Source organism: Trichosurus vulpecula, chromosome 3, assembly GCF_011100635.1.
Source record: "Trichosurus vulpecula isolate mTriVul1 chromosome 3, mTriVul1.pri, whole genome shotgun sequence".
NCBI classification, from domain to species: Eukaryota; Metazoa; Chordata; class Mammalia; order Diprotodontia; family Phalangeridae; genus Trichosurus; species Trichosurus vulpecula.
In genome coordinates, this window is record NC_050575.1 from 19461851 (window position 1) to 19483583 (window position 21733).

The 21733-nt window shown below is 39.6% G+C and overlaps 1 protein-coding gene across 1 annotated transcript in view; it reads left to right on the plus strand.

Moving 5' to 3' along the window:
* The window catches only part of TDRD9 (tudor domain containing 9), a 224348-nt gene that overhangs the window by 147219 nt on the left and 55396 nt on the right, over positions 1-21733 (plus strand). The window contains exons 19-23 of the mRNA XM_036751321.1: positions 340-384; positions 1711-1764; positions 14997-15113; positions 17210-17317; positions 20056-20156. Of these exons, the coding sequence (XP_036607216.1) occupies positions 340-384; positions 1711-1764; positions 14997-15113; positions 17210-17317; positions 20056-20156 (425 nt within the window). The remainder of the gene's footprint in view (positions 1-339; positions 385-1710; positions 1765-14996; positions 15114-17209; positions 17318-20055; positions 20157-21733) is intronic.

The window sequence follows — 21733 nt, forward strand, 5'->3', positions numbered from 1 at the left end:
AGATCCTAGCAACACACTGACTGTGTCTGCTATCTAAGGCATAGTCTAATTGTGGAAAGGCTTGTCAACAGTTGATAGGGAATGAATTTTTTTGGCCACAGAAATTCATTAAATTCATAAACTGCTAAAATTAATAAGATCTTTGTAAAGATATTGATGACAACATTATTGCATTTTTAACTTCATAAACTACGTGTTCTTATTTTGCATTTTCTTTGAATGAGTTAACTTAAGCACTATACTGTATATAAGTTTTTCCCTTCAGTCAAAATATATATAGAATTTCTGCACAATACACTTAGTTAATGAAATACTTGCAATCTGTGGGAAATTTTCTAGACCTGGCAGGCCTGCAGACAAAGAGGAGAATTTCGTCATCCAAAGGTGAGCTGTTTTTCCTTTTTGGGTTTTTTGGTACATTGAATGATGTGTGAGAGAGGGGATTCCAGAATATTTCCGTCCTCTTTTTATCCATTAGATGTAGAACATGATGGCACAAATACCCTAAGCTGTGAACAACAGGCTAGGTGGTAGGGGTTAGTCCTAAAGGGTCTGGCACTGACAATTAGGATTTTTGTGTAGACTTTTCAGTTTTATAGAACACTTAACTCACACCAGATCAAATACCTGCATTTTAATCAGTGTGTGGACTTCCACCAGCATAGATTCAAACTGATTTATAATTTAGACTCTGAGGATTAGGTGAGGCTCAGAGAGGCTCACCCATGGTCTCACAGCCAATCATTGTCAGAGGCAGCTTTTGAACCTGGGTCCCCCCAACTTCAAATTCAGCAGTGTCCACTATGGCAGCCTCCCTCTTCTGGAGTGAGTTAGTAGAAATATTTGTTGTCTCCATTTTCGAGTTAAGGAAACTGAACCTAAGGGTCACATAGTAAAAATTAGTCAGGACTTAAACTTGGGTCCTCAGGCTCTGAAGTCCAGTGTTCTTCCCACTAGGCTACAAAACCCAAATGTAGCCACCCTCATCTAAAATTGTCCCAGATTTCCGGTTGATAAATGTTTTATCTCTAAACTGTTAGTTGCAAGGTCTAGCAACTGATTTAGCTGTAATATATTAGTAAATTCACACAATATATCCTAGTAGAACACCTGCCACTAAATCAAGGAATCTCTGACCCTTTGTCTTCACTTATTTTTTATTCCAAGTTTTAGGCATTGTGTTTTAACTGTCCTCCGTCACTGGAACACACCATGACGTACTGGATAGATTCCCTCAGAGTCAGAAAGACCTGGATTCAAGTCCTGTCTCTGACATATCCTGGCAGTGTGACCCTGGGCCAGCCATTCAACCTCTCAGGGCCCAGGCACTCCTGACCATTAGTTGCAGGTGTTCATCTACATTGATAGATGGGGCTTCTTATATCATTGAAATCATAGGTACAGTCCAAAATTCTTTCTTTTTTTGTATTTGTGCACATTAAAAAAACTACTTCATTTGTGCACATGAAGGTACATCGTATCTGTGCTTTCATGGAGAATTGGGACTTTAGGACAAGCAATGCATTTTTAACTTGAAAGATTGATGACATTGGTCAGTGTGACTGGCACAAATAGATCAGTTAAAAATAGAAACTTTGCTTATTAACATATTACTAGTTTATCTGTGTAGTAATTGTATGGTTATACTAGTTCAAAATTAGAGAATCATTTTTAGCTCTTGTTAACTTAAGCATTTGTGTAATTTTAAAGGATGAGCTTGACTGGGGACGGTTAAATTATATCCAGATCAAGAGAATTAGAGAGGTAAGTTGTTATCACTCGTGCTGTATCTACTTGCATAGTTTTTTAATTAGTCAGTCCTTGTTCAAGGCATTGTAGAAGATTCAGAGAAATACAGTGAATGACCTCAAAAGAGCTTATGATCTAGTTATGATTTAGTTAAGTAAGAGTATAAGTAATACTGGAGATTATGGAGTCTTGAAACACTGGAGCTGGTGGAGACCTTCGAGCTGACTTTGGTTCAACCCCTGCATGTTACAGATGAAGATGAGGAAATAAACATTCCAGAAAAATGAAGTTACTGGCCCAAGTCTATCCAAGATTGTTAGCTTAGAGCCTAACTAAGGCCTCCTTATGCCCCTGTTCTGCACATGAGCACCATTTTATATTAGTCCTATGGGGAATGATTGAGGAGATGCTGGGAGTATAATATCTGCAGGCCGCCAGGTGGTGCTCTATGCCCTGAGCTCCCCACCCCTCCGAGTCCTCGGGACTGCTTTGATCTTTTCTCAATTTCTGCGTGGATTTCTGTTTCATTTTCTTTCCTTCCCATCTTGACTCTAATATAATTATTAAGTTTAACTGTCCTCTGTTCCTGGATCTCTTTTCGCCTTGTCCTATTGGTGCTCGTGCCTTGACAAATCCCAGTGCTATGTTAGCCCTGCTATCATCCGCCTTGACTTGTGCTGCATCAAGCGACGTCCACTTCAGATTCACGTCTTCGACTCTCACCTGGGTCCTCGTTGCAGCAAGGCAATCCTCTCATCCTTCCTGGATTAACTCTGTTGCACTCCCCACAGCAGCTGTTCCAAGCTTTCTAATCTATCCTCAGGCTTCCCATACTCCTCCCCTCTCTCTGTCAGGAGAGGGCCTCAACTCACACTTAAGTGAGAAAATAGAGGCTATTTACTGTGAGCCCCGTCTTTCCCCCCAGCGCTCCATAGACTCACCTCCTTTATTCTAGTCTGTGATGAAGAAGTGGCCAGCTCCTATACTTGTGTCTTTGTGCTTCCTATCCCCCACAGTAGTTTGCCCCCTTCAGTTATCCGCCACCCTCATCCCCACCCCCCTTCTCTTTCTCCTTTCCTCTCTATCTACCGGCTCTTTCCTTGTTACTTAAAAAAATGCTCTGGAATCCTGCATTCTTAACCTTGCTCTTAACCTACCATCCTGTCAAGCTGCTGTGTTACGTCTCTTCCTTTTACAATGATTCCCGCCCCCCCCCCCACCCCATTCCTCTATATCCTCTCCTCACACTTCTCAACATCTTGAAGTCTGGCGTGTGACCTCATCATGTCAGTGAAACTACTCCCTCCAAAATGGCTCATCATTTCTTTTAAAAATATTTTTCATTAAATTTAATTTTCATTTCTGAATTCTCTCTATTCCCCTGCTTCCCCCATCAATTGAGAAGGTAAGAAAAACAACCCATTCCAAATATGTAGTAAAAATTCCAGTATTAGCTATGTTCTACCTTGCCCCATCCCACCCCCCAAAAAAGAAAGAATAGGGAAGATGTTCATTTTGCACTGAGTCTAGCAGCTGTCTAGGGGTGAATATTACGTTTCTAGTGATTTCTTAATAAGTATGTCTGAGAGTCTTTTCTGAGTTCTTATTCTTCTTGACTTCTTTGCTGCGTTTGATAGTGACCACTCCCACATTCTGAATACTTCTGGTCTAGAGCCAGCTATATCCAGTTGGACAATCGGGCTTGTGTTCACTCAAGCTGGGCCCAAGGCAGAAGTTCTTTTTGTTTGTTTGTTTTTTGCACTTAGTAGTATTTTATTTTCCAGTCACATGTAACGATAGTTTCAACACTCATTTTTGTAAAATTTTGAGTTCCAAACTTTTCTCTCTCCCCTTTCTCCAAGACAGCAAGCAGCTTGATAGAGGTTACAATCATATGCATTCGTGTTAAACATTTCCACATTAGTCATGTTGTGAAAGAGGAATTAAAAGAAAAGGGAAAAAAACACAAGAAATAAAAAACAACAAAAAAGTGAAAATAGTCTGCTTTGATCTCCAGTCACCTCCCATAGTTCTTTCTCTGGACGTGGGCAGCACTTTCCATCATGAGTCTTTTGGAGTTGTCTTAGATCGTTTGGATTGCTGAGAAGAAGAGCTAAGTCTGTCATAGTCCGTCATTGTACAGTGGTGCTGCTCCTGTGTACGGTGTTCTTCTGGCTCTGCTCACTTCACTCAGCATCAGTTCATGTAGCAAGGCAGGAGTTCTAAAGCTGAGTAAACTAACGTAATCCAAAGACTGGGAGCTTTTTTCTGGTGGTCATATCAGAGGGGCTGTTGAGAAATGGTAGAGTTAGCAGGGTAGACATCAGGACAGACTGCGAAGGATGATCATGTCTTTCTTGCTCTTGTGTGGGTTTTCCTTTGGGCCCTTTTCTGAACCCCCCTCTTTTCCTAGCACTTCTCTCACTGAGAGCATGGGTTCATTGATCCTGTCTGCACGGGTGATTCCTAGATCCCTTTATAGGGCCCTAATCTCTTTCTTGAACTCCAGTCACACATCACCAGGCTACCTATTAGACACTTCTAACTCTGTAATCACGTGGGCAATTCAGAGTCAACATATCCCATTGAGAACTTGCTGTGTCTTCCCACCCTTCCTTGAGGACCCTCATGCCTCTGTCTGACTTTCTGACTTTTGTTGAGGGTGATACCATTCTTCAGTCACCCAGGTTTGCCGTCTTAGGGGCAACTTCAGCTCTTTCCTGACCTCACTCCATCATCTGGGTGGCTGCCAGTTCCATCCCACCTCGACAGCATCTCACGTCTGTGCTTTTTCCGTCTTGTACCTGGCCTTACCTTACCACGGTAGCCTTCTCATTGGTCTTCCAGCCTTCGGTCTCACCCGTTTTTTGGTATTTCTCCCACAGAGCTGCGAAATCAGTACAGTAAAGCAGGGTCTGGCCTGTCACTCCCTTGCTTAAGAGGCTCTCATCTCTTCCTCTGGCCTTCTGTTGGGCATTTCAAGGCCTTCAGAGCCTGGTGGCCGCTGACATTTTCAGGCATTTACGTTCCACCGCTCCACGTAGTCTTTATTCTGGCCAGACTGTCCCGCTGCAGTGCGTGATAGGCAACGTTGGTTCTTCTGTCTCTTTGCCTTCGTGCAGCTGTTTCCCATGCCTGGAATCACATCGGCCATAATTTATTATTAATAATAATAGCTAGGATTTATATAGCGCTTTAAGATTTGTGCTACACTTTACAAGTAATTCCTCATTTGAGCTTCACAACAACCCTGGGAGGTAAGTGCTATTATTAGCCCTGTTTACAGATGATAAAGCTGAAGCAGACAGCAGTCAAGTGACTTGCCCAGGGTCACACAACTAGTCAGTGTCTGAGGCTGGATATGACCTCAGACCTTTCTGACTCCAGGCCCAGCACTGTCCGCTGTACTGCCTCCCTGGCGTTGTGTTCCATGGTTTCCTATGTGTGCTTCAGGCATTGTTGTAAGCATTGGAGCATTTGTATGTAGGCAGGTACAAAGAAAAGACTTACATTTTAATGGAAGGAATGAGTAGATGTATAAATATATATCAAATATGTAAAGAGAATCAACAAAAATAAATAAATTTATATTTGTGTGTGAATATATATATACATACACATGCATATATGTATGTAAGTCAGGCAGAAGTGGCTTTTTCCTTTAATAATTTTTTGAGTGAAATAGTCTAAGTCAATATTTGAATGATGTGAAAAGACAAGTTGTATATTTTACTTTAAAATAAGATTTTCTGTCCATATTTTTATCATTTGTTAAAAATTTAATAAAATTTTACTTTAAAGGCTACAAATGGAAAAATTTTAACTTTTCTCCCCTAAAATCTAAGAATAACTTCTTTTAAATGAGAAGTTTGTAACCTTTTTTTGTGTCATGAACCCCTTTTGGCAGTCTGGTGGAAACTATGGATTTCTTTTCAGAATAACATTTTTGAATGCATAAAATTAAATATAGATTAGAAAAAAAACTGATGATGTTGAAATACACTTCTAAAAATATTTTAAGAGCAAAACAAGCTCACAGACTCCAGGTTAACAGCCCCTGCCCTAAAGCAAAGAAGCCCTAGGCCGTGTAGCTGATGCTGGGCCAGTTGTATCCTGTTTCACTTGAAGTGGACTTTCTTGTTGTCATCTAGGTTTTTTTTTTTGAAACTTATATTAATGCATTATATTGACTTGGAAGATATTATGAGAAATCAGCTAATGTGGAGAAGCCCATTCCCTGTAAAATAGACATCCTTACTCTCGTCCAGTTCTGTAATTTTTAAACTGTAATAATGACTTGTGGTGAATTGAAAGATATTATAAGAACATTAATTAACACAGAGGAGAGCATACCTGCTTGAGAGCAGCAGGGAGGGTTACAGCACATTACTCTTGTATATTTTATGACATTTTATTTTGTTTGTAATCTCTGTTTCTAGTTTTCATTACCTGAGAATTACTTTCTAAGCTTGTCCTGTCTTTACTGTAGTGATTTTTATTAGAGATCTGTCTTGATGGATTTACTGAGCCAAATTTGGATGGCGTGGTGAGTGCGTACACATACACACACATATATACATATACGTCATTTATTAGCATAGGTTGTGAATCTAAAGATTTAGGATTTTGTGGGGAACTTAAGATACTTTTTTGGCAAGTATGTATCTTTTAAAAAAATTTTTTAGTATTATGTTTTTCCCCAATTACGTGTAAAAACAATTTTGAAATATGAGTTATATGTGTGTAGTCATGCAAAACATATTTCTGTATTAATCATAATGTAAAGGAAAACAAACCCATGAAAAACAAAGTTAAAAAGTCTGCTTCAAATCTGTATTCAGCCTCCATCAGTCTTTCTCTGGAAATAGATGGCATTTTTCATCGCAAGTCCTTCAGAGTTGTCTTTGATCATTGTATTGCTAAGAATAGCTACGTCATGCACAGTTGATCATCTTTATAATATTGCTGTTACTGTTTATAGTGGTTCTGCTCATTTCTCTTTGCATTTCCCTTCATGTAACTCTTTCCAGGTTTTTCTGAGAGCATCTTGCTTATCATTTCTGATAGCATAATAGTATTCCATCACAATCATATACCACAACTTGTTCAGCCATTCCGCAATGGATGGGCATCCCCTCAATTTCCAGTTCTTTGCCACCAGAAAATAGGTGCTATAAGTATTTTTTTATGTATAGGTCCTTTTCCTTGTTATTTTTTGTTTTTTATCTCTTTTGGGATAGAGACCTAGTAGCGGTATTGCTGGGTCAAAGAGTATATAGTCCTTTTGCCATAGTTCCAGATTGCTCTGCATGATGGTTGAATTAGTTCACAATTCCACTAACAACGCGTTGTGACTTGAGTTTCCCACATCCCCTCCAACATTGGCATTTTCCTTTTCTCTCTTGTTAGCCAGTCTAATAGGTATGAGGTAGTACCTCAGAATTGTTTTAATTTGCATCAATAGTAACTTATAGCATTTTTTGATTATTCATATCCTTTGACCATTTATCACTTGGGGAATGACTTTTATTTTTATACATTTGGCTCAGTTCTCCATTTATTTGAGAAATAAGGCCTTTATCAGAGAAACTTGCTTAAAAAACTTTTTCACAGTTACGATTGCTAATTGTATTTCTCTCCATCCTCTTTCCCCGATTTATTCTATTCTCTCTCTCTTTTCAAGCCATTCCTTCTCAAAAGTATTTTTCTTCCAACTACCACCTCCCCCAGTCTGTCCTCCCTTCTATCAGCCCCACCCCCTCTTCTTTTGACCTCTCCCCCGCCTACTTTTCTATAGGGTAGGATAGATTTCCATACCCAAATGAGTGTGTATATTATTTCGTCTTTGAGCCAATTCTGATGAGAAGGTTCAAGCTTTCCCTGTCACCTCCCCCAGCTTCCCCTTCACTGTAAAAGCCCTTTCTTCTTTTATGTAAGATAATATACCCCATTCTACCTCTCCCTTTCCCTTTCTCCCACTGCATTCCTCTTTCTTACCCTTTAACTTTTTAGGTATCATTCCATCATATTCAACTCCCACCTGTACCTCTGTCTGTATATATGACCTCTAATCGTCCTAAGAATGAGAAAGTTACAAAGAGGAATGTAAACAGTTTAACCTTTAATCCTTTATTATATTTCCCTTCCCTGTTTACCTTTTTGTGCTTCTCTAGAATCTTGTATTTGAAAGTTAGATTTTCTATTCTGCTCTCATCTTTTCATCAGGAATACTTTAAAGTACTTTATTTCATTGAATGTCCATTTTTCCCTCTGAAAAACTCAGTTTTGCTGGGTAGGTAATTCTTGGTTATAATCCTAGCTTCTTTGCCCTCTAGAATATCATATTCCAAGCCCTCTGATCCTTTAATATAAAAGGTGCTAAATCTTGTGTTATCTTGACTGTGGTTCCATGATATTTGAATTGTTTTTTTCTGGCTGCTTGCAACATTTTGTCCTTGACCTGGGAGCTCCGGAATTTAGCTATAATATTCTTGGGAGTTTTCATTTTGGGGATCTCTTTGAGGAGGTGATTGGTGGATTCTTTCAATTTATATTTTACTCTGGGGATCTAAGATATCAGGGCAATTTTCCTTGATGATTTCTTGAAAGATAGTGTCTAGGCTCTTTTTTTTGATCGTGGCTTTCAGGTAGTCCAATAGTTTTTCAATCAAATCTCCTAGGTCTGTTTTCTAGGTCAGTTATTTTTCCAGTGAGATATTTCACATTGTCTTCTATTTTTTATTCTTTTGGCTTTGCTTTATTGTTTCTTTTCTTTTCCCATTTTAAAATTTTTAATAGTATTTTATTTTTCTCAATTACATGTCAAGACAATTTTTAGCATTCATTTTTACGTTCCAAATATTCCTCCCTCTCTCCTTCCCCTCCTCTCTTTCAAAACTGCTAGGCAATTTGATATAGATTATACATGTGTTTTAATTTGCATTTCTCTAATCAAAAGTAATTTAGAGCACTTCTTCATATGCCTGTAGATAGCTTTGATTTCTTCATCTGAAAACTACCTGTTCATATCCTTTGACCATTTGTCAGTTGCGGAATGGCTTGTATTATAAATTCGACCCAGTTCTCTATATATTTGAGAAATTATGCTTTTATCAGAGACACTTGCTGTAAGGATTGTTTTCCAGCTTTCTGCTTCCCTTTTATTTAAAAAAAATTATTTAGTTTTAGTTTTCAACATTCACTTCCATGAGATTTTGAATTCCAGATTTTCTCCCCATCTCTCCTTTCCACCCACCCCAAGACAGCATGTAATTTGATATAGGCTCTACATACACATTCATATTGAACCTATTTTCACATTACTCATATTGTAAAGAAGAATTAGAACCAATGGGAGAAACCGTGAGAAAGAAGAAACAAACAAAAAAAGAAGAAAAAGGGAGGGTAAATAAGATGCTACAATCTGCATTCAGACTCCATAGTTCTTTTTCTGGATGTGGGCAGCATTTTCCATCATGAGGCATTTGGAGTTGTCTTAGATTTTTGCATTGCTAAGAAGAGATAACTCTATCAAAGTTAGTCATTGCACATTGTGGCCATTACTGTGTTAATGCTCTCCTGGTTCTGCTCGCTTCACTCAGTTCGTTCAAAGTCTTTCCACGTTTTTCTGAAGTCTGCCTGCTTGTTATTTTTTATAACATAGTAGTATTCCATTACATTCATATACCACAACTTGTTCAGCTATTCTCCAATTGATGGGCATCCCCTCAACTTCCAGTTCTTTGCCACCACAAAAAAATACTTATATAAATATTTTTGTACATGTGGCTCCTTTTCCCATTTGTATGATCTCTTTGGGATACAGACCTATAAGTGGTATTGCTGGGTCAAAGGGTATGCACAGTTTTATAGTCCTTTGGGCATAGTTCCAAATTGCTCTCCAGAATCATTGGATCAGTTCACAACTCCACCAACAATGCATTAGTGTTTCAATTTTCCTATTTCTTCTCTAGCATTTATAAATTTCCTGTTTTGTCATGTTAGCCAGTCTGATAGGTATGATGTGGTATCTCAGAGTTGTTTTGATTTGCATTTCTATAATTAATAGTGATTTAGCGTATGTTTTCATGTGGCTATAGATAACTTTAATTTCTTCCTCTGAAAACTGCCTGTTCATATCCTTTGACCATTTATCAATAGGGGAATGACTTGTATTCTTATAAATTTGACCCAGTCCTCTATATATTTTAGAAATGAGGCCTTTATCAGAGACACTGATTGTAAAAATTCTTTCCCAATTTTTGCTTCCCTCCTAATCTTGGTTGCATTGGCTGTGTTTGTACGAAAACTTTTTAATTTAATGTAATCAAAATTATCCATTTTGTATTTCATAATGTTCTCTATCTCTTGTTTGGTCATTAATTCTTCCATTCCCCAGAAATTGGACAGATAAACTATTCCTTGCTCTCCCAATTTGCTTATAGTATCACCCTTTATACCTAAATTGTGTACCCATTTTGACTTTATTTTGGTATACGGTTGTAAGATGTTGGTCTATACCTAGTTTCTGCCATACTGTTTTGTAGTTTTCCCAGCAGTTTTTGTCAAATAGTGAGGTCTTATCCCAGAAGCTAGAGTCTGGGTTTATCAAACAGTAGATTACTATAGTCATTGACTACTGTGTCTTGTGTACCTAACCTATTTCACTGACCCACCACTCTATTTCTTAGCCAGTACGAAGTAGTTTTGCTGATTACTGCTTTATAGTACAATTTAAGATCTGGTATGGCTAAGTCATCTTCTCTAGCATTTCTTTTCATTAATTTCCTTGTTGTTCTGAACCTTTTATTCTTCCAGATGAATTTTGTTAAGATTTTTTTGGCTCTATAAAATAAATTTTGGTAGTTTAATTGGTATGGCACTGAATAAGGAAATTATTTAGGTAGAATTGTCATTTTTGTTATGTTAGCTCAGCCTACCCATGAGCAACTGATGTTTTTTCCAATTATTAAATCTGAAAAGTGTTTTGTAATTGTGTTCATGTAGTTTCTGGGTTTGTTTTGGCAGGTAGGCTCCCAAATATTTTTGCTTCCCTTTTAATCTTGGTTGCATTTTGGTTTTGTTTGTGCAAAAGCTCTTTAACTTAATATAATCAAAATTATCTATTTTACATTTTGTAATGTTCTCCATCTCTTGTTTGGTTATGAACCTGTAACTCACTTAACTTCTCCTTTAAGAATTTGGATGCTAGGGGAAGCTCAGTGGTACAGTGAATAGAGCACTGGCCTTGGAGTCAGGAGGACCTGAGTTCAAATCTGGCCTCAGACACTAGTTATATGACCCTGGGCAAGTCACTTGTCCCCAATTGCTTTGCCTTCCCCCTCAAAAAAAAACCTACAAAAACAATTTGGATGCTATATAGCCATTTGGTCCATGTATGTTTACTTCATTGTCTGTGGTACCTTTTACCAAGATGTAGGTTCCTTCCGTATGTCTTTTAAATAGGTCTAGTTCTGCTCTTGCTTTGTCTGAGATCAGGATTGCTACCCAAGCTTTATTTTACTTCAGCTGAAATAGAATAGATTCTGCTCCCCCCTTACCTTTACTCTGTGCGTATCTCTGCTTCAGGCGTGTTGCTTGTAAACAATATATTGTAGGATTCTGGTTTTTGATCCACTCTGCTTTTCACTTCGTTTTATGGGAAAGTTCATTCTGTTTTTCCTCCTGTTTGTCTTCTCTCTCTTCACCCTTTCCCACCTCACTGATGTTTTGCTTCTGTCTACCGCCTCCCCTGGTCTACCATCTCTTCTGTTACTCTCTCCCCCCTGTCACTTTGCTTACCCTCCTCTGCTCCTGTCTGTCCTGTCTGGTATGATAAATTTCTATATTCAGCTGATTGGGTATATTATACCCACTTTGAGCCAGTACTGATGAAAGTATGGTTCAAGTGATGCCTGTTGCCCATCTGCTTATCTTTCCCTTCATTGTAATAGGTTTTTCACAGTTCTTCATGTGAAATAATTTAACCCATTCTACTTCTCCCTTCCTTCTGCACCCAGTGTACTCCTCTTTCTCATCCCTTAATTATTTTCATGTTGTTTCCTCAAATGTACCTTTCACCCATACCCTGTGTCTCTGTGTATTCCTTCTAACTGTACTGTCAGTGGTCCAATTTTTAAGGTTTGCAAGTGTCGTGTTCCTATGTAGGGAAGTAAACAATTTGGCTCCATTGAGTCCCTCATGATTTCTTTTCCCTTTTTACCTCTTCAGGCTTCTCTTGGGTTTTGATATTGGAGATCAAGTTTTTTGTTCAGTTCTGATCTTCTCCTTAGGAAAGCTTGAAATCCCTTTGTTTCATTGAATGAGCATTTTCTCCCTTGAAGTATTAAGCTTAATTTTGCCAGGTAGGTTATTCTTGGTTGTAGTCCTAGCTCCTTTGCTTTCCAGAATATCATGTTCCGTGACCTCCAGTCCTTTAGTGTTGTAGCTGCTGAGTCTTTTGTAATCTTGATTGTGGCTCTCTGATATTTTGAATTGTTTCTTTTTGGCCGCTTGTAGTATTTTTACCTTGACCTGATAGTTCTGTAATTTGGCTATCATGTTCTCTGGAGTTTTTATTTTGGAATCTCTTTCCTGAGATCATCAGGGGATTCTTGTAATGCTTATTTTGCCCTATGGTTCCAGGATATCAGGGCAATTTTCCTTGATAATTTCTTGAAAGATGCTGTCTAGGGCCCCCTTTTGCCTTCAGGTAGTCCAGTGATTCTAACTTTTAAAGAGTTGTTTTTTTCAGTTAGCTTTTGTATTTCCTTTTCCATTTGGGCAATTGTACTTTTTAAGGAGTTGTTTTCAGTGTGTTTTTGTATCTCCTTTTCATTTGACCAGTTTTGCTTTTTAAGCAACTGTTTTCTTTTTCCAGGATGTTGACTCTTTTTCATAATTCTCTTGCAGCACTCTCATTTCTTTTCCCACTTTTTCTTGTACCTCTCATTATATGATTTTTAAGCTCATTTTTGAACTCTTCCATGAGTTCTTTCTAGGCTTGATAACACTTCCTCTTTTGGGGGGGGGGGTGGATTTTGCCCGTAGGTATTTTAACATTTTTGTCCTCTTCTGAGTTTGTATCTTGATCTTCCCTGTCACCATAATAGCTATCTGTGGTCAGATTCTTTTGTTGTTTTTTGCTCAAAAAAAAATCTTTTTGCTTTTTTTTAATTTTGATCTCCGCTCCCAGGGTGGAAAGGGCACTGTTTCTGGCTTCTTGTGCCAGGGGCTGCAGTTCCTGGCTGTTTACCTGATGCTGCACTACTGTGAGGCCCTGGGAGACTCTCTTGTCTGGTGCTGCACTGAGGGTGCTGCTGGAGACCATCGGGATCTGGCAGCTTACCTGGTGCTGAACCAGAGTCCTAGTGCTAGAGTCTAGCATGTGCTGAGGCTGGTGGTGTGTTTCTGTGTTTCCCTAGGGCTACATTGAATCACTGTGTCTGGCCACTGGAGGTTTCCTCTTTGTCTGGGGCTATGCTGAAGCACTTGACTTCTCTGAGCTGGAGTCTGTCCATTCCCCTGGCTATGCTAAGGCACTTGGGGGGTCCTGGTGTTGGTGTTTTCCTGACTGCACTGGGGCTTAGGATCTCCCACTGGTTTGCTAAAGTGTGGCTTACTGCTGCTTTGCTGGGATGCTTCTTCTCCTGCACTGCCTTCTCCTTTTACATTCTCCTTTTTACATTTTTTGCTGATCTTCCAGGTTTCTTGGACTCAAAAGATTGGACTCAACCCAGTCTTTTTGCTGATTCTGCTCTTCCATGATTTCTTTGTGGGCACTATTTTATGGTTGTTTGGAGGTGAATATGGGAGTGTTATGGCAATTTACTGCTTACTCCGTCATCTTGGCTCCCTGAAGTCTTTCTTTGTTTTTTTTTGATGTCTCATAAAGTCATTAGCTTCCTCTTTCCTAATTCTAGTTTTTAAGGAATTATTTTCTTCAGTGAGCTTTTGTACTTCCTTTTCTTTTTGGCCCAATTCCACTTTTTAAGGCGCTCTTTTCTTCGGTGAATGTTTGCGCTGCTTTATCCATTTGGCTTAATTCTGCTTTTTAAGGAGTTCTTTTCTTCAGTGAATGTTTGCACTTCTTTTTGCATTTGGCCAATTCTGTTTTTCAAGGCATTCTTCTCATTTTGTACCTCTTTTCCTATTTGACCTAGTCTTTTTTTTAAGGTGTTATTTTCTTCATTTTTTTGTGCCTCCTTTACCAAGCTGTTGACTCTTTTCGTGATTTTCTTGCATCACTCTCATTTCTCTTCCCAGTTTTTCCTCTACCTCTCTTACTTGATTTTAAAAATGCTTTTTGAACTCTTTCATGGCCTGAGACCAATTCATGTTTTTCTTGGAGTCTTTGGATGTAGGAGTTTTGACTTTGTTGCCTTCTTCTGAGTATGTGTTTTGATCTTCCTTGTCACCGTGGTAACTTTCTATAATCAGCATTTTCTTTTGTTTGCTCATGTTCCCAGTCTATTTCTTGACTTTTAACTCTTTGCTAAAGTGGGGTTCTGCTTTCAGGGTGGAGGGCGTACTGTCCCAAGCTTCAAGGGTTTTATGCAGCTATTTTTGGAGCCCGTTCTAGGGGCCTGTGAGTTTTCACTTTGGGAGGTGGTGTGATCCAGGGAGAGGTGTATTTACTACTCTCCTGCCCTGTGTTCTTGTCTGTGGGTGACCACAAGCTCTCTTTTATGTACTGGAATTATGACAAGGGTGCCTGCTTCAGTGCAGCCTCCTCTTACCCTGGGACTGACACTCAGGACTACAACTCAGATGCAAGTATGAACAAAGCAACAGAGTCCTGCCCCCAGTGCCAGCAAAGAGACCCCTATGATCTTCTTCTAACCAGTTGTTTGACCCCCTTACTGTCTGTGGGTGGAAAGCTCTGGAAGCAGCCTCTGCCACTGCTGATTTAGTTGCTCCTTAGGCCTGTTCTTGGTTTTCTTGGGACCAGTCTGTGCTAGCACAGCCTGCACTGGACTGTGCTCCACTCTCATACTGCTGCTGCAGACCTTTCCTGCTGACCTTCTAAGTTGTCTTGAACTGGAAAATTGTTTTACCCTTTCCTCTTGTGGGTTTTGTCACTCCAGAATTTTTTTAGGGCATTAGTTAAAGATGTTTGGAGGGGTTTTGGGGAGAACTCAGGAGAGTCCCTGCCTTTTCTCCACTGTCTTGGCTCTGCCCTGCAAGTGTGTATCTTAAGGATTTTCATTCAAAGAAACTTATTCTTAAATATAACCTTGTTCTTTTAGGTGGCTGAGTTATATGAAGAACTGAAAAATCGAATCACACAATTCAACATGTGTGTTGACACTCAGAGACCTGTGATGGACCATGAATATGTCTATAAACAAAGGTTCATCCTGCAGGTATGCTGGAACAGTCCCTCTTCACACTGGGGTGTTGTGAGGCTCGAATGAGATAATACACGTAAAGCATTTTGCCAACCTTAAAGCAGCATGAAATTGCTTGTTGTTGTTGCTGTTGTGATCAGCAGTTACCAGACCCCCCAGCCCAGTCTTAGGTGAAGCATTGTTTATTGGGGTATGCTGATAAATATTTTAACAAAGGAAGGGAGGTGCACATACACACTTTATTAAGTCTGAGCAATCGAATTCTGACTTGTAGTGATTGCTGATTCCTGAGGTATGAGTACTCACCCTGGACCCTGGCTCTAGTATACTTCTGCTTTCTCCCTTCTTGTGGCATTTGGAACTCCTAACCCCTTTACCTGCCCCTTAGGACCGTAAAAGAGATTGAACATGGGACATTTTTGGAGAGGGCTTGGGGATGATAATAACAGTCAACTACTGAGTCAGCAAGCCTTTATTCAGAATTTACTGAGTGCCAGGCACCATGCTGAGGTGTTGGAAATACAAACAAAAGCAAAAATAGTCCTGCTCTCCAGGAACTCCTATTATGATTGGGAGATCAGATTTTCTGCTTTGGGTGTCCCATAACCATCTACAGTTGAGTGATTAATTTCAGGGCCATTTTTATTGGGCAGTTTATCTGCCTATCTGTCTATCTTTCTGTCAGACTCTTGTAGTTAATCGAGTGCTCAGTATATACCTGGACACTAAATGCTTTTTAAAAAATATCCATAAAACACCGAAATTCCAGAGGGGGTGGGGATGAAGGAAGCTTGACCACATGGGATCTTTAGAAGTGTTTCCTTACTGGAGTGTATATTCTGGAAGAAGAATGTAATCTCTTTCTCTGAATGATGTCTCAGGAGTATCCTATGGTACCTTTTGGAAAGTTTGGTTTTAAGAGGTGGGTATTTAGGAATTTGGTATGACACAAAAAGAGCATTTGTCCAGATGGACATATCTTAGGGTTCAGGGAAAGCCTTGATTGGGAATTATACAATTTAAAATGAGGAATAGCTTAAAGGTGACACCTTTCCAAAAGTGCTTCTTAGAAATGAAATGAGTAGAGGAGGCTTTTTTCTTATTTTGAGTCCGCCTGTATCCTTGTACCAACAATACTGCTGCAGCTGCTGTCGGGGTGTAAGGCCAACAACACCAGCACACAGGAGGGCTGCTAGCACAGGTTCTTTGATCTGCTTTTCTAAAGAAAGCAATTTTAAGGGGTTTACGATCTCACTTTAATTAAACATACATATATCATTCACTTAGTTCAGAGGGAAAAGTCAACATCCTGAACTTCAGAGAAAACACAAACAGAAGCCCTGTCTGCTCATTTGGGTCATTTGCTCTGTCTATCCATACATAGTTACCAGAGGGAGAGAGAGAGAAGTGCCAACATCTGGGTTTTGAAAACTGGGGGACTCCTTAACAGCTACCCAGAGTCTTGTCTGGCCAAATCACACACTCTTCCAGTGAGTGAGCCCCAAAGCAGGGTCAGAGGGTGTCACAAACATGTGACTCAAACTCATGTGACTCAGACTTTCTTGTGCCTTAAGCAGGTCATCAAAGACTCTTGATTGAAACAAAGGAAAGACTCAAAGGCACTTGATTGCCTTAGTGCTGAGAAGAACTCCAAAAGAAGAAACACCAAAAAGTCACATTTTGCTTGCCATTACAACGCTGTAAACAGGAGCATTATCTAACGATGGAGAAAGAGGAGATCCCTTCCCTCTAACGTTTATTGATCTGAAAGAAATCTTGGTACATCTCGATGCACATACAGAATTGTCCGAATCTTTTGTTATTGTTTATTGTCCCCTCCCCCAAATTCCACACTAAAATGCCCTAAACTCTAGGGAAAGATGATACATCGCTGATTATTATTGTATGTTTAATTAGTTCTTTCACTTTGATAATTCATCTCAATCTTAAAAGCAAAGACTTTTATCTTTAATTTAAGAAATATGAAGCCTTGTTTCAGTGGTGAAAGTTCTAAGTTTTAATAGAATATCTATAAAGTTCAAGGGAGAGATTAGAAAATGCTAGTTACTTCTTATTCCTCTGTTTGACAAAAGGAAATCTATTTTTCCTAGGTTGTATTGGCTGGTGCTTTCTACCCAAATTACTTTACTTTTGGACAACCTGATGAAGAAATGGCAATAAGGGAGCTTGCCGGCAAAGACCCTAAAACAACTGTGGTGGTACGTCAGTGTCAGAAATATCCTTCGGTGTATACTCAGCATGGTTACTAAGGAGGACTGCTGATGACAAATAGGTGCATGTGGTTCATCGAAAGGCTGAACTTTCGAGCTGATTTACCCTTTTCACATTTTCTGGATTGTAACTCAGTGTCATGTCCCCTTTTGTAAATATTCTAATCTTAGAAGAAAGCTTCAAGAAAGTACGTTTGGGACTTTGGATGGCTCCTCTCTCTAGGTCACCCCATAGCCTGACCGAAATCAAGGGGTAACCCTGAGGGGCAAGGGGCTAGATTTCTAGTGATGTCTTTTACAATCCCCCACCTATGTGTTTCCCATTAAAAATCAGCCACTTGACTCAGCTTTTAGAAAGAGGTATTTACTAAAAACATTTAATATAAAATATTCATCTAGATAGGGCAGCGAATAGAAGTTTAGACTGGGAGTGAGGAAGACCTTAGTTCAAATCCAGCCTCGGACAGTTATAGGTTGTATGACCCTGGGCAAGTCATTTAGCCTTGCTTGCCTCAGTCTCACTCTAACCTAATAGTAGTACTTACCTTCTAGAGCAGTTGTGAGTCCACAGTGAGTTAATGTTTGTGGAGCAGTGCTGTGGTCATGACTCTGCCTTTCCCCACTCCCCCATATCGCACAGCTGTATGGGAAGAGTTGGCTTGAGGCTCCTCTGCCCCATTAACAGCCCATTTTCAAGCCTCTTTTGCAGGCGAGCCCTTCTGGATTGTAAGCGCGTATCTTGCTTTTTGGAATATTGTCTTCCAAGATCTCTTGTTTATGATAGAAGCTTCCAGGTCTTGTAGTATTCTTGACCGAGGGTCCTTGGTACTTGAATTCCCTTCAGGATGCTTGTGCCTAATCTCCGAGTCCCTGTACGGTTATGATTAGTAGTTTGTGATCTCTGTGCTCCTCCGGCTCTTGGGAATCTCAGCTTTGACCAGCAGTTTCTAACTGCCCCCAAGAAGACTCCCACACGCTTCTACTGAAGTGTCCTAGAGAGAGGAATCTTCCTGCAGTTTGACTGCTCTGTATGTCCAGACTATGCTGAACCCTGTATGAAGGCCCGTTCTTCCCTCCCTCCCTGGACATCTCTGTCTGAAAGGCCCAGAATAAATGCCTCACTTTATCTACTGACCATCTAGTTGGTCTTAGGGTTTTTTGTACAGGTTGAAACTTAAAATATTTTTTGATGTAGAAGCTCTGGATTTGTCTGTGACATTTAGAGATCCTTTCCTGTTGGGATTCCTTTTTGGAGGTGACTGGTGGATTCTTTCTACCTTTACCTTGTCTTCTTGTTCCAGTAGATCTGGGCAGTTTCATTTATGATTTCTTAATAGGTCCAATTCTGAGGTAGCAGAAGTGCTTCACTGTAGTTTCTTATTGGGTTTCTTGATCATTATTTGGTGGGGATTTCAGGTTTTTGCAGAAGTAGATGGTGGCAGTATCCTGCTTCTGGTTAGGCAGCCATCTTAATGAGAAATCTACATTCAGATTGGATTTTCCATTGATTGATTGAGTTGAGATATTTGGGCCTTTTATTACCTTAATTAGCGTGAGGGTAGAACTCATCCATACATACATTTTAAAATAGAATTTCGAGATTCTCCTACCCTTGTGTCCAGTTTTGGCCACCCCCACCTCCCCGCTCCTCCCATGTCGTACTTTTGATGCTTGGTGTTTTATTTTTTTGACACCTGACTATGTATGTAGCATTTAGAGTTTGGTACGATTCTGGCCTTACAATTAAAATGGGACAAGTGGGCGAAGAATCCAACAATAAAATATGAAGAAAGTTAAAGGAACTAAAATTATTCAGCGTGGACGAAAGAAACTTCTGAGAGATTTGAGTAATTGTCTTCGTGTATATGACAACTTGTTAGTTTTTTAAAAGTAGCCAGCTTTTCATCATTGATACCGTATCATTCAGAAAGTTCTTGCTTTGTGTCTCAGTAACAATGGTTTTTCTGACTGAGAATTATTGAAGATATTGCTTACTAATGGAGGTTTTATAATCTTGCTCTTTGGCATATTTTAACACATTTAATATTTCGAGCTGTTATGTGCACTAGGGTAAATGTGACGCTGATTAAACACGAGGAATCTGGGCTAGAAATGCCTGCTGGGCACTGAAATTAATAGTAACAATAAAAATAGCAACGCAGAACATACATCTGTTTAGTGAGAAAGGTTTAAAGTTTAGAAAACTATTTTACTAAAGATGTAAAGGTACCCATTAAGCAGTATCAAAAGCTCGTTATAGTGCCTTAAATAAATTTTCTTTTCTAATTGAAGTACTGTAAACTCAAAGAGAATTTCATATGCTTTCTTCTTCAAAGTCAAAACTTCCTCTTTTTCTAGACATAAATGTAACTTAAGAAATATATTTTTGCTTATTCGAGTAATTTCGAAGCAGTTTTTAAAAAGTTTGGTCTGTTCTGGTTTTAATTTGATTTTGTGTTAGAATTCTGTAATTTTTGAAGAGAAAAATGAATTTTGCTTAGTAGGCAACTTAATTTACAATTTGAAACTTGATTATAATTTTTTAAAAGTCATTGTTGCCTTAAATAAACTTTTACTCATGGGACCTGAGAATAAACTCTTAATTTATTCTTAAGTTCTTTAAATATTCAGTACGACATAGCATTTAATGAATGTTAGTGGATTGTTGAATTGAGAAATGTGCTGTGGTAAATTTTAAAAGAAGCTGTCGTTTGTGTTTTAAACAGCTGAAGCATATTCCTCCTTATGGATTTATCTACTACAAACAACTTCAGTCTCTCTTTAGGCAGTGTGGTCAAGTAAAATCCATTGTCTTTGATGGTACAAAGTAAGTAGTGTTTATTTTTTGTCATTCATCGTATAGTCATATAGGAAAATAATAGTTATATATGGAATTATTTAGTCATATAAGAAAATAATAGAGGGCAGGGGTGTAGCCAACATGGCGGAGTAAGAGCAGGGACTTGCTTGAGCTCTCCCCCGTAATCCCTACGACACCTGTAAAAAATGACTCTAAACAAATTCTAGAGCTACGGAACCCACGAAATGTCAGAGTGAAACAAGTCTCCAGACCAAGATGGCCTGGATGGTTGCTGGGAAGGGTCTATTGCACCATGCTGGGAGTGGAGCGCAGCATGGGCTGTGCTGGTACCCACCAGCCCTGTGACTTGGGCGGAGCAGGCTTCAGGGCACTAACTCACTGAGCTGTGGCTGTTTCCAGACTTTTCAGCCCAGAAATTCCAAAGACAGCTTAGCGGGTCACAGTCTTGGTTGAAGGTCTTAGAGTGAGGAGGAGTGCTGATGTGGCAGAACTTGTGGTGACTGTGGAGAGGCAGTCCTCCTTACAGTCCCAAGGCAGAAAAGAGTGCTTGAGGTCACTCGTAGACCAGAGCACAGGCCAGGAGAGGAGTAAACACCTCTCCTTGGATCGTACCACCTTGGATGAACTGAACATTTACAGGTGCTCTGAAAACAGCAGTGCTAAACCCCTGAGGCTTGGGACTGAGCACTCCCCACTCTGGAAGCAGAGTCATAACTTGACAAAGAGCTCAAAAGTCCAGTAGTTGGCCGGGAAAATGAGCAGACAGTGTAAAAAAGAACTCAGACTATAGAATCTTACAGAATTATAAGATTAGAGAATCATACAGAATCTTACTATAGAACATACACCCAGGAGAAGACAATAAAGTCAAAGATCCTACATCAGAAGCCTCCAAAAAAAAATAATAAAGGTTCACTGACTCTGTACCTTATCATGGTGGGAGAAGGGAGAATATGCTTTGATGTATCAGCCTTCATGCAGAATATTTAGAAAACTGGTACAAATGGTTGGTACTGCTGTTTTTAACCGCACCGTTCCTTTTATTGGGAAACTAGCAGCTTTTTATTCTTTCTCTCACAATCTTGAATGACCTGAACATCTCTTGAGGAATTGAACATTTGGCTTCTTTAGTGGGAGACAGAAGAAACCACATTTTGAGACCTAGGGTGTTCCTGGTAAGTGAAAGACACTGGGCTATCTCCAGATCTACATCTGGCCACTGGGTCCAGATGACTTCAGAGATGAAAGTGAGGCTGGTGACTTTGCACAGCCCCCTCTCACTTAAATCCAGTTCACTTGCTGGTCATGGCTTTATCTCCCTGATACTGTGGTCCTCTTGGAGAAGGAAGGACCAACAGTTAGTGAAAGACAACATTTATTAAGCCAGTCACTTGGCAAAGTAAGCCCTGTGAATACAAATACAAGCAGAATGAAAGACAGTTCCTGTCCTTAACGAGCTTATACTCTCAAAGTGGAAGACCTTACCCAAAAGGAAGCAGAATTGGAAAATGGGAAGAACCCACCCTGACTACAGTCCCTTCTCCAGTGGAGATTCTAGGAGGGCCCCTCCCATTACAGCTGGA